At 36.8% G+C, this 12,996-nt stretch overlaps 1 protein-coding gene across 1 annotated transcript; it reads left to right on the top strand.

Annotated features, from left to right (window-relative positions):
* The first annotated feature begins 210 nt into the window (after window positions 1–210).
* LOC142170473 (protein FAR1-RELATED SEQUENCE 4-like) lies at window positions 211–1,288 on the top strand. The gene is made up of 2 exons (XM_075232388.1): window positions 211–547; window positions 786–1,288. The coding sequence occupies exons 1-2, from the start codon at window positions 211–213 to the stop codon at window positions 1,286–1,288; spliced, it is 840 nt and encodes a 279-aa protein (XP_075088489.1).
* Window positions 1,289–12,996: the final 11,708 nt, after the last annotated feature.

Genomic DNA, 12,996 nt, shown 5'->3' with positions numbered 1-12,996 from the left:
GCCGATTCAAAGATGATAATAGACTATGATACTTTTGGAGATGTGCTCTCATTCGATACCACTTACCAGACGAATAGAGAGAACAAACCTTTGGCAAGTTTTGTTGGATTGAACAACCATAGAAAAAGGGTTGTTTTCGGATGCGCTTTAATGTATGATGAGATCACTGCAGATTCCTTTTAGTAGTTGTTTGAAACATTTCTTGGAGCGATGTCTGGAAAAAAAACAAAAATAATTTTTACATATCAAGATGCTGCAATAAGTAAGGCCATCTCACTTGTCATGCCTGAAGTTTATCAAAGGTTATGTGTCTGGCACATGGAGCAAAATGCAGCTAAGCATCTCAATCAAATTTATAAAAGGTACGCTTCTTTTCATGATGATTTTCGAAAATGCATTTATGAGTATGAAGATGAAGCAGAATTTATGGATGCTTGGAATATAATGCTTGATGAATATAACCTTCGTGAAAATGAATGGTTGCAAGGAATATATGCATTAAGGGAAAAATTATTTGCAGCATATGGAAAGAATTTTTTTTCGGATGGTATGAAAACACACAGTTGAGTGAGAGTTTGAATGGTGATTTAAAGGATTACTTGCAGTCTGATTACAATTTAGTACAATTTTTTAAGCATTATGATCGAGCAATTGAGGATAAACGATATAATGAGCTGCAAGATACTTGTGATGCATCACAACGGATTCCAGTATTAAAAGCACAAGTTCCTATTTTGATTCATGCTAGAGAGGTCTATACCTCAATATTTTTGCAAAATTTCAAGATGAATATATGAAATCCTTATCAATCAAAGTGAATATTGGATGTGGGAAGAACACTTTGTCCACCATTTACAATGTTAGTAAGCATGAGCATACTCGAGAATATATTGTTACGGTGACAGAGGTAAGCCATATATCTTGTACTTGCTTGAAGTTTGAGTCCATGGGTATACTTTGTTGCCATGCAATAAGAGTCCTCGATGTAATGAAAGGAGTTAGTAGAATTTCAACTGAGTATATTTTAGATAGATGGACAAAAAATGCAAAGGGCGTAAATATTAAAGAAGTTAATGAGCAAGAAATAGAGATCAAAGATCCAAAGTTGATTACTATGAATCGTTATAGAGTTCTTTGTCCTATATTTGTTAGAATGGTAGCAAAAGCTTCTGAAACAGATGACGGCTATAAGGTAGCAGTAGCATGTGCAAATGAGCTAAATCGCAGAGGTAACAACTCCATCTTTTTGTACTTGTGGTTCAACAAGAGATTTACCAGAAGAAAATAATAACATAAATATCCTCACACGAGCCAAAAGTTTAAAAAAGAAAGATGGAAAATGCCATAAAAAGAGGATCAAACCTTCCCTCGAGGTGAACGCAAATCGCAAGAAAGCTCAAGGAAATAAGTCAAGTTCCGCTAAACAGAATGGACCAAGAGTCGATGATGGAGCTCTATCTGATAATGAAAATATTTCAATCAGGTATATCACATTTTATTTTTCAACTACTAGAGTAGCTCATATATATATTTATCATTTCTTATAATATTTAGTCAATTACACTAATGTTTTTATTAATTGGTAGGATCCAATATCCAAGGGAAATATTTATGAGAATTCTGATTTAAGTGCCCCTCAGACTATGGCTTGTGCTAGCTTACCCCACAGTTCAGAGTTTTCTCTTTCGTTGCCATACCCTAACTTTACTCAAATGCTGACGGTAGTATTGTATTGGAAAAAAATTGAATTTATATTAAAAATGATGTGGCATGACACGTGGATTAGTTGAATGGTCAAAGAACAACAATTGACTAAGAGGCACGGTGAAAACAGCCACGGGAAGAAGAATTTAAATAGGCACGAGACGACGTATAGATACGAGTCTCGTACCAATTTAAATTATTTACAGCCAACGGATTAGAAGGCATTGAAAGCAAGGATCAGATGACAGAAAGGAGTGTAAGCACGTGATTTTTGCCCTATATGAGAATTACTCCCAAAAAATTCAAAAAATAAAATAATTTTTCTTGGTGTGCCATTTTTGTGATATTTTGTGACATTTTGAATAATTATTTGTATTTGTTTGTGCATGTTTATTTGCTAAATTAATAAAAAATACAAAAAATATGTCGCCTTTCGCATGTAGGATTTAATTATACAATTGTTAGTAATTAAATTTGTTTTACAAAAAATAAAAATTACAAAAATAGGCATCGTTTGCATTTTTAGCATTTAATGTCCAAATATACAATTTTATGCTTAATTATTACTTAATTGTGCGTTAATTGTTATTGAGAGTTAATTTGCGCTTTTATAACTTAATTTAGTTCTTAATAATAGTTTAAGTATTTTTATAATTTAGTTTTAGAAAAATAAAAGAAGAAAAGAGAGCGAAAATATAAAGAAAGTCGGAATTAGGCCTCTTCTTCAACTTCAAGCCATAGGCCCAAAAAATGGCCCAATTTTCCCTACGACCCAGTCCATTTCGAACTGGGTCGACCCAGTCCATAACCCAAAAGACCCAAACCCCTTTTGTCTTACATTTTACAAAACAAAAACAAAACAAAAAAAAAAGGAAAGAAGGGAAAACCCTAAAGAGCTAACCAACCCGCCCCCCCTTTCTATCTTTCTTCTTCTTCTTCCTCAAGAAAGACCCCTCCCATGGCTGCCCTTTACCCTCCATTAGCACGTCCTAATAGACCAGTTGTTCAAGCTTTACCTGCTCCGACCATGGATGACCCAGCTGCGTCTTCATCTCCTTCGTCAAGCTCAAAACTTACTTGACATCCATGGTTGCCAACGCTACGTCGAATGCTTCTGTCTCCGAGCTGCTGCCTCACGCCCATCATCTTCAACACCAAGCTCCCCGCGACTGCCCGTCACAGCTTCTGCCTCGTCAACTCAGGCAGCCATGGCTGCCATTGCATTCCATCAACGTCGAACAACTAATTTGGCTTGCCATTGTTCGACGACCAGCTGTTGTTGCTCCCCTATGCTTTACGTTGTTTCTTATCCCTCCCTCGACAAACTGTTGCTGCTACTCGTCGCAGTAGTTCCCTATTTCCTGCTTCTCCATCGTCACTGTAGCAGCAGCTGTGTCCAGCCATAGGATCTCCGTCGCGATGCAGCTTCCTCCGAGCTGCTGCTGCCGGCATCTGCTGCTTCACTTCATCGTTCTTCTTTGCTTCTAGTGTTTTGTTGTTGCTTCGTCTTCTTTGTTTGTCAAATGTCGAGGGTTTTTCATTGAGTCGAGGCTTGGACAGATTTGTATACAATCAAAGTTCGTCGTTGATTCATCTCTGGTTAGTTGTTTTTGAGTTTTATTTTGTCCATATTTTGTTTGATATTTTCCGGATCCAAAATCGTTAAATGATTTAATCTTTGTTTTGTTCGTTGTTCATCTTTGAAATAATTTTCTAGTGTGTTCATGTTGTTTGTTAAATTAATTTTCAGATTTCAAAATAGAAGTTTAATTAATTGTTTTCATATTCATTTCATGTTTGTATTATTGTTTAAGTGAATATTTGTTAGTTTGATGTTTGTTAGATTCAAATTGAAATTTAATTAACTATTTCTTCAATTTGTTTCATGTGTTTATGTATTGTTAAGAATTGTTAATATTGTTAAGTTCAAGCTTAAGGTCATAATTGTGTATTCGTCGATCTTGTTATTTGTCTAAAAAGAATTTAGTTGTGTTAAAGGAAATATATTGATTTAATCGTTTTAATCCGTCATGTTTGTTGTGTTAAAATAGATTCATTCATGTTCATGTTTGGATGATCCTGAATCCGAATTTTGTATAGTTTGATTTCTTGTTTACCATTTATGATTATTTCTTGAATTGTTCTCATAATCTTGTTTAAAGTTTAATATAAGAATTGTTTGTTGTAATGTTGTTAGAGTTGATTTTAAGTTCAATATTATTGAATTTAGGAATCTAAATATACTTGTTTGATTGTTGTTGTTGTTTAAATCCGAAAAATAGGTTTGTTGTTGCCAAAAATATTGTTCAATCAAAATTTTAGTTGTTCTTGGTTGTTCAATTTGTGTTCATGTGATTTGTTGTTGAAATGTTGTTAAAATCTTGTTCATGTGATATTGTTGTTATGATGTTCATCCGTGTTCATATTGTTGTTTGAACATTGTTAGAAATTGATCATATTGTCTATATTTTGGTTAAGTTTGATTAATTGATGTGTTATAGCTGATGGGTAGTTTGGTAAATTTGTAATACGTTCAGGGGTAGTTTGGTAATTTCAGTAAGGTCGGAAGGGGTAGTTTAGGAATTGTACATTTTGTAATTGTTTATTTGAAGCATGGGGGACAAATTGAAATGGGGTGGGTTGTGATATGATTATTTAATATAAAGGGGGACAAGATTTAATTTAAAGGGGAATCTTGCATTATTTTAAATGAAGCATGGGGGACAAAATGAAATGGGGTGGTGTGATATGTTTATTTAATATAATGGGGATGAGTGGGAAGATAATGGGTTTGGTAGAGAAAATGGGTTGATTTTAATTGATTAAAAGATTTAGGGATGGGTTATAAGAAGTCTTGAAATCAGAATAGAAGGGAAGAAGAGAAAAAACGAAATCTGAAAAAAAAAGAACAGAATACAGATAGAAAAAAAAATCTGACAGAAAGAGAATAAGAGAGAGAAAAAAGGGCTGAACATTTACGAGAGAGAAAATTCCGAAAAAATATTTAAACTTTCAAAATAAAAAAAAACTAAAAAAAAATCTTCTGCTTTCTTTCATTGTTTGAAATCAGAATTAATTGTTGTTTCATCAAAGCTTGAAGCTTTTGTTTTTTTTTGGGATTACTGCTCCACTGGTTTGCAAACTCTGTTCCTGGGTTGTTACTGTTGCTGGGTTGTTGTTGCTGCGTTGTACTGTTATTACTGCTGCTGATTCTCATCTTCATTTTCTTTTGCTTCCAATATCAGGTACACATCTGACACGCTGGTTATTGTAATCTGAATATGAAGCATGAATACGAAAAATGAGGAGTTGAAATTCTGAATTAGCTTTAATTATATTCTGAATTTTATTTGTATGTATAATTTATTTAGTTTGCAAAAAATCAGAATCGTGTAGCTATTTAATACATATAGTGGAACATCCGACGATAAGCTTAACGATTGAACTATCTACATATTGCCAAAAATAAATAAATGGTGTAGTAACTCCGTCAAGTAAAAAAAATCAAACGAATAGGCCATCTAGTAGGAACTTGGTAAAAATATTGTTTAGTTAAAAAATATTGGTTAATTTCAGCATGTAAATGGTCTAGGATTAAAATTAGATTGCTAAGTTTTTTTTTAATTTGTCAAACTGATAGTATGCCTAGTATAATGTAACTAGGTAATAACATGTGAATAAGACGGCCCAGGTTTAGTTTTATGTCATACACGTTGGGCCTGCAGTGACAACGGACTGTCATGTTTGCATCATTTTCAGACTTTATGAATCATATTCAAAATTCATCTATAACAACTCAAGCATGTAAATAAATTAAGATATTTTTTCTTTTAATTTGTAGAGACAAATTTCAATAGAAAATGTAAGTATTTTAGGACTGTCTTTTTTTAAAAATAAGATGAGACGAGCCTTGCCAAATAAAACACAAATTGTGGGGCCCTCATAAAATTTAAATTGATAACTTAAACTTCGGGATGGGCCGTTTAGCAAATTTCATGGCCTTCCCCAAAGTAATAAAGCGCTAATCGCTTTAGGCACGATATAATAATAATACATTCTTAAACACGGGTACGCATTTATGCGACCCAAATCCAAATCCCAAAACATTGAATAAAAATACGTTCCGGATCGTGGATGCATTTTATGTGACGCAATCCAAAGACATGTTTTTTAAACGATGTTCACATTCTTTAAAAATATAATAATAAAAGCGGCCAAAGGATAAAATTTGCACATAAGTTTATAATACGTATTATATCAAATAATCAAGCCAAAATATGATAGTTGAGCGACCGTGCTAGAACCACGGAACTCGGGAATGCCTAACACCTTCTCCCGGGTTAACAGAATTCCTTATCCGGATTTCTGGTGCGCAGACTGTAATACAGAGTCATTCTTTTCCTCGATTTGGGATTAAAATCGGTGACTTGGGACACCTTAAATCTCCCAAGTGGCGACTCTGAAGTAAATAAATAAATCCCGTTTCGATCGTCCTTTAATTGGAAAAAACTCCTTGCACCCCTCGCGGGTGCGGAAAAAGGAGGTGTGACAGCTCTGGCGACTCTGCTGGGGAATAATATTTTTTTAAACCCAGAACCACTAGTTCAGGGTTAGAAATTCGAGCTTAGATAAATTGTTATTTTTGGCTTTATCTGATTTTTACATGTTTGAGCCTAATGTGCTAAATGCTGCTTTTACTGCTTTAATATTATTTGACTGTATATATAAACTGTGCCGACACCCTTCTCTCTTCACCTCTAGGGATGTGCTTACTGGTTGAGACTCCCCATTCTGTTAGTGTCATACCCTGAAATAAGAAAGAGATCGGACAAGTTACGAAGCCGGATGGCCTTTTGGTTCCCGGTAAGTTGCCCCCTCCTCGACTCGAGTTGTCCGCTCGGGTACACATTCTAGTACACTAACCCAGGGTTTGAATATAGAATAACGTGACTTCATGCCGGACTAGCAACCTGAAATGAAAAGACCATTCTGATGCATCCTACTTGCTCTGTACATATATTTGTTTCGAACTTGCATGTTGACCGGTTTCTGAATCTCGGGAATGTTGGAAAATTGAAAAAAAAAGGTGAAAAAAAAAAAAAAGAAATATCAGTTAGGGAGTTAATTGATTATCTTAGAAATAAAAAAATCAATGACCAATTACTGGCGAAACTCTGCCGAAATTTTGGAAAAAAAAAGGAAAATGTTTTATTTTGTTTTACTAAAAAAAAAAATAGAAAAAGAGCCTTTTATTTTTGGAAAGTTGGTTGTTGATAAAGAAAAGGATAAGAAAAGTTTTTGTTCTAGTTTGAAAAACATAAGTTGTTTCATTATTTGTTGAAAAAGGAAAAAAAAAGTCTTTTATTTTAGTTTGGAAAATAGGTTATTTTATTATCTGTGAAAATAATAAAAAAAAAGTCTATTATTTTTAGCTTGGAAAAATAGGCTGTTCTATTGGTTGAAAAGAAAAAAAGAGTCTTGTTTCTAAAAATAGTTTTTATTCGCTTATGAAATGCCAAAAATAAAAATGGAAAAGAGTCATGTTTTAAAATAGTTCGGTTAATTTGCCCGAACTACGCGGGTTTGATTCTCACCGGATGTGAGATACGTAGGCAACCCTCATCGGGTCCAACCCCCCTTTTGCTAAAAAAGCCAAAAACAAATAAAAAAAAACATGTCAAGATTTTTAATTTTGTCATAAATAAGTCGGGTGATGTCCAACTTCCCCTTTTACAAAAAAAAATAGCAAAAATATATATGTCAAATTTCTAAGAAGTCGGGTGACGCTGTTTTATCAAGACATAGCCGAATGTTCCCGAAGGGGACGCCGGAAGGCTAACTTTGCATAAACAGCCACTTTTGGGTCATATTTAAGGTTTGGTCCAGTTGACCCACACAGCCTTAAAAATCTTCGTCCCCGAGACGTTGAAAGGCCGTGTTTGCAATATTGAGTTTTCTAATTTGAAAAACGATAAAAAGAGTCATAAATAAGTCAGGTGATGTTGTTATGTCATAAATAGCCGAATGTTCCCGAAAGGAACGCCGGAAGGCTGACTTTGCATAAACAGCCACTTTTGGGTCATGTTTAGGATTTTTGGTCTAGTTGACCCACACAGCCCTATAAATCTTCGTCCCCGAGGCGCTGAAGGGCCGTGTTTGCAACACCAGGTTTTTATTATAATTTTAAAAGAGAAAAAAAAACAAAGAGTCGGCGGTCAGGTGAATACCGTTTGAATTTTTGGTCAAAATAAAGCCGAGCCAGCTTCAGCCGCGTCTTAAAACCGTTCTTGCCGAAATAGCCTTAGAGTATCTTTCAATCGTCAAAGGTTATTTTCCTAAAAGAACGGACAAGTTTGTAAAGTGTCAAAATAATACTCCCCGGCCTCAAAATTCATGTGAGATTTGGATGGGGGCACATTTGCAAAAATAGCCGTTTGTTTGCATTTGTCAAACGGGGAAAGGAAGCTGGCCTTTTTGTTTTGAGGTTATAAATCTTTTGGCTAGAATATATGGGTTGTTTGATTTTTGAGTTTGTTGGTCATCTTTCAACCTTTGAAACCCAGTTTATTTTATTATGAAAATTGATAAAAAAAAATGTGTCTCATTGTTGTTACCTTTCATTTGGTCCGAACTACGCAAGGTCTGATTCATGCGGGGTCATGATACGTAGGCAATCTCCATAAGATTCGACTACCACTGAAAAAGAAAAAAAGGGAAGAAAGAAAAATAAAGGAAAGCGCAAGTGCATCGCATCTCTGATAGAACGGTTTAACTGCTTAGGTGCATTGCATCTCTAATATATGATTATCTGTCAAATGCCCTGACACTAACGTGATGGCTTCCCTTTGCTGTGTTCATATATAGAAAGTGGTTGGTTGTGGTAACTCCTCCCTGCAAAGCAAATGACACAGAACCTCAGAACAGGGTGGGTCGGTACTGATGACCGACAACAATTGGTCGAACAGAACAACGGGTTGGTAGAAGAAGTGAAAATGCTGAGACAACATGTGGCAGACATGTATCAAGCATGGATAACTGGGAAAGCACCACCCCCACCACCGCCAAGCTTTTCAAACTCTGGCATTACCCATCCCCCATACTCTCCATCCCAACCCACTTATGACAGCTTTCCTAGCTACCCGAGTAGCTCCATCACTCGTCCACGCTACTCCCTTCCCCAATGCTACTTCTCTCCACGAGATTCCCAAAGACGGGCTTCACTTTCCAAATACCCAGTTCCACAGAAGGCCTATCCACCCTCACAAGCCTACCAGAAGCCCCCTGGATCAGGTTTCCGGCCCAATCAAACATTTAGGAACGAAAGGTTGCTGAAACGAGGAAAGGCTCTCACCCCTATCGGAGTATCTTATGCAAGTCTGTTTGAAAGGCTAAAGCATGCTGGCTATATTGAGCCACTCCCCGCATGTAATCCAAATCCACTTGCAAGGAGCTTTGATCCGGCAACGCGATGTGCCTACCACTCCAATGTCATAGGGCACAACATTGAGAGCTGTCATAGTTGGAGAAGAGAAGTAGAGAAAATGATCCAAGAAGGGCGGGTTGTGATTAATAACAGTGACATGGTGCACTCGAGCCCCCTCGAGAACTTGCCAACGAATGTTGATGATATTGAAGCTGGTAATGGTCTTGGCAGTATCGATGCAAAGCTCAGTGGCTAAGATGCCAGTCTTGATAAAGTGGAAGGACTCTCTGTTCCTTGGTTAACAAGAGAGAAGCTTGTGGTGGCTTATTTTGTTGACATTTATGTTGTTCGGATTATTAGGGTTATAAGTCGGATATTGTCTTGTCCAGTTTGTTTTAGGATTTTGTTCTGGATTGTTTTGTTTGTTTTGTTATTTAAACCATTTCACCGGTAGTCTAATACAAAATTCGGTCTTTCTTTATTTCCAGTCATCTCTTTGTTTAGGCCTTTTATCATTTTTGTTCAGTGCCGATTCTAGTGACATGACATGCGCACACAGTTTGGGCCAAACCTTAAAAGTTAATCGTAAAACCCTGGAAAGGCGATCAGACCATTTAAAGGAAATAAGAACGGTTTGGGATTATTTGAAGCCCGAGTCATGTGGAACTGGGGCAAGTTAAACACAAAGAAAACCGTTAAAATCAAGAGGGTCATTCATGATAATGAAAGTGTCGCCCAACGATGTTTTAGAAATAACAAAGGGAAAAGCAAATGTTTAACATAATTGTCAAGCCCAGCACCGTCGGAAGAGACTATAAATCTATTGTTTGTTGTGTTGTTTGCATTTGGCATGTTTTTGAAGACTGGAATGACAAAGGCATTTTGTTCTGCTACCTAAACACTTTATCCTTCGTTATCCCTTTTGAGCCTTACTTATTTTTCTTTCATACCCCTCGTTCGGAATCAGTAAAAACGACTAGAAAACGCGAGCATGGCATGAAAACATGAAAAAAAAAGAAGAAAAGAAAACAACAAAACGAAAAAAAAGAAAAGAAAAATGATAACAAAAAAAAAACAAAAGAAAGTCAAATGAAAAAAAGAGGAATTGGGAACTACGTTTGACCTGATTCCTCAAAGAGGATACGTAGGTGCTTTACGGCTCGGTCATAGTTTTGAAAAATGAAAAATAAATCAATTAAAATATCCCCAAGCAAGAAACTGGGGCAAAGGTTGCGTTTGTTGTAAATAAATCTAATTCCGAAGGTTGTAACTAATAACCCAAAATTAATGCATTTTTTGAGCATTTAATACCCTTTTTTTCTAGCCCTATCCAAAAACCCACATTACGGTCCAAAGAAAGACCTTTTGATCAGTCTTCAAAAGATGCCAAGACAGACAAATGAAGAGTCTTACCGGTGAACATAACATTCCGTTCCACAGCAGAAAGGACTCTAATCTCCAACAGAGAGAGTCATACTGGCAACACTCCAAATCCCCAACTGGAAAGTGATACAAATGAGAGAGTCTTATCGGTGAAAACCTTCACAGGCACCATAAGGCGATGCAAGCTGAGAGAAAAAAACAAAATGAGAGAGACTTGATAGTGAAAACCTTTTGGGCACTACAAGTCGAGGAATATTGAGAATCAGATGGGAATTTCCAATTGAAGATCTCGAAAAATGATTGACAACGGAGGATAGACCACATATGCATGTCATGACCATTAGAGTCGGTATCTGCATTTGATAGGTTTTTATTTATAGTTTCTTTTGTTAGAGAGTCATTTTTTCCTTTGTCTTTTTATTCTGTTCCCTTTTATCTTTTTCCTTTCATAGAAAATCCCCAATAGAGTCTGTTTGGTCAGAACAAGTGTGAATTGACTTCAAAATATGCCATCAGCTTTCCAATTGTGCAAGATAAGATCTGACTAGCACATCCAAGTGGTATGGTCAGCAGGAACAAACGCGAGGCCAGTGTCAAAAAGATATCCCCAGCAAAAGGGAATCGACAAAAGGATTGACGAGTGTCAAGAGGGATATCCTTGCCGAAATTAAAGGTTATAAACCTCAAGGCCGAGGCCCGTGGACAAAGCAAGGAGAGCAATGAGCATGGTGTGGGAAATTCATACGAGACTAAAAGGTCGGGGAAATGCCAGTTTCCGAGCTATGCCACAAAAGAAGAGTGATATCCCCAGCAGAAAGGGATTATCCCCAGCAAATAATATCATCCCCAACAAGTTGTGGAGCGCAGAGCAAGGAAGGAGAAAAGGAAAAGCCATCCCAGTAGGAGTATCACAACCAACCACCACGTTTTAAACTAACAAATTTTGTTTGATTTGAAACAGGTAAAGGAAATGGCATTGATGACAGAAATGCATGCTATAAGGGAGACTGTCAAACTGGGGCAGAAAATTTTCCTTTCATTTGGAAAATTTTCTGGAAGTCAGGTACCCATTCGAGGAAGAATAAAGATAGCACCAGTCTCAAGGGAAGTGGTATTTGAACCAGTGTTGCCCCAACATAATAAGTTTAAATGGAGGAAGTATTCCCCAGCAGACAGAATAAAGGGATGACACTTGTGCTCAGAAAAGCAAAAAGCCATTATCATCCCCAGCAGCTTCCAGAAGAATGAAGCATCGACTTGAAGGGATAAAATTCCCCAGTAGCGTTATCCTCAACAACGTTATCCCGAGAAGATAACACTTTTATCCCCAGCAGTGTTGAAAAAAAAACAAAAAAAAAGGAAAAAAAAAGAAAAAAAGAAAAAAAATTGAATTTGAAGGAGGGGAAGAAGGGAGACTTCCCTAGTAGTATTATCCCCAGCAATCAGGCGTCCACCTGGAGAACAAGGAAGAGCAGTTGGAGTATTAGCAATCAGGCGTCCACCTGGAGAACAAGGAAGAGCAGTTGGAGTATTAGCAATCAGGCGTCCACCTGGAGAACAAGGAAGAGCAGTTGAAGTATCAGCAATCAGGAGCCCACCTGGAGAATAAGGGAATACAATGGAAGTATCAGCAATCAGGAGCCCACCTGGAGAATAAGGGAATACAATTCAAATTTTAAGTAATCAGGAGCCCCCCTGAAAAATAGAATGGTGATTTGTTGGTTGAAGTTGGGAGCCTGCCCATATAACAGAGGAATACATTCAGTCTTTTCACACCAAAAAAAAAACGAAAAAAGAAAGAAAAAGGGGAAAGTAGTTTGCAGAGGAATGAAACATCCTACTCAAAAGGAAGTAATTTTGGAAAGAGTAAGATAACATATTTACTCAGCAGAGTTATCCACAGTAGTGTTATCCCCAGTGGATCATCGAGATGTAGAAACATCCTCGACAGAGTTTCGGGCAACCCAGAGTGGGTAAGGAAGAAAAGGAAAAGTCATCCCCAGCAAAATAATCCCCAGCAGTTTCGAGGGAAGACAACACAGGTAAGTAAATAATTCAGGAAGAAGGAAATGGTTCACGCATAGGAGAGACATTTCCTCCTAAGTCTAGTTTCACCCATAGGAGATGCATTTCCTCCTAAGTTTACTTTTACCCCATAGGAGATGCATTTCCTCCTAAGTTTAGTTTTTACCCATAGGAGATGCATTTCCTCCTAAGTTTGTTTTAGTTTCACCCATAGGAGATGCATTTCCTCCTAAGTTTGTTTTTACCCATAGGAGATGCATTTCCTCCTAAGTTTGTTTTAGTTTCACCCATAGGAGATGCATTTCCTCCTAAGTTTGTTTTTACCCATAGGAGAGACATTTCCTCCTAAGTTGTTGTTGAACCAATAGGAGACGCATTTCCTCCTAAGTTTAGTTTCACCCATAGGAGAGGCATTTCCTCCTAAGTTTAATTTTTACCCATAGGAGAGGCATTTCCTCCTA

Source organism: Nicotiana tabacum, chromosome 16, assembly GCF_000715075.1.
Source record: "Nicotiana tabacum cultivar K326 chromosome 16, ASM71507v2, whole genome shotgun sequence".
NCBI classification, from domain to species: domain Eukaryota; kingdom Viridiplantae; phylum Streptophyta; class Magnoliopsida; order Solanales; family Solanaceae; genus Nicotiana; species Nicotiana tabacum.
This window is presented reverse-complemented; position numbering and strand designations above follow the sequence as displayed.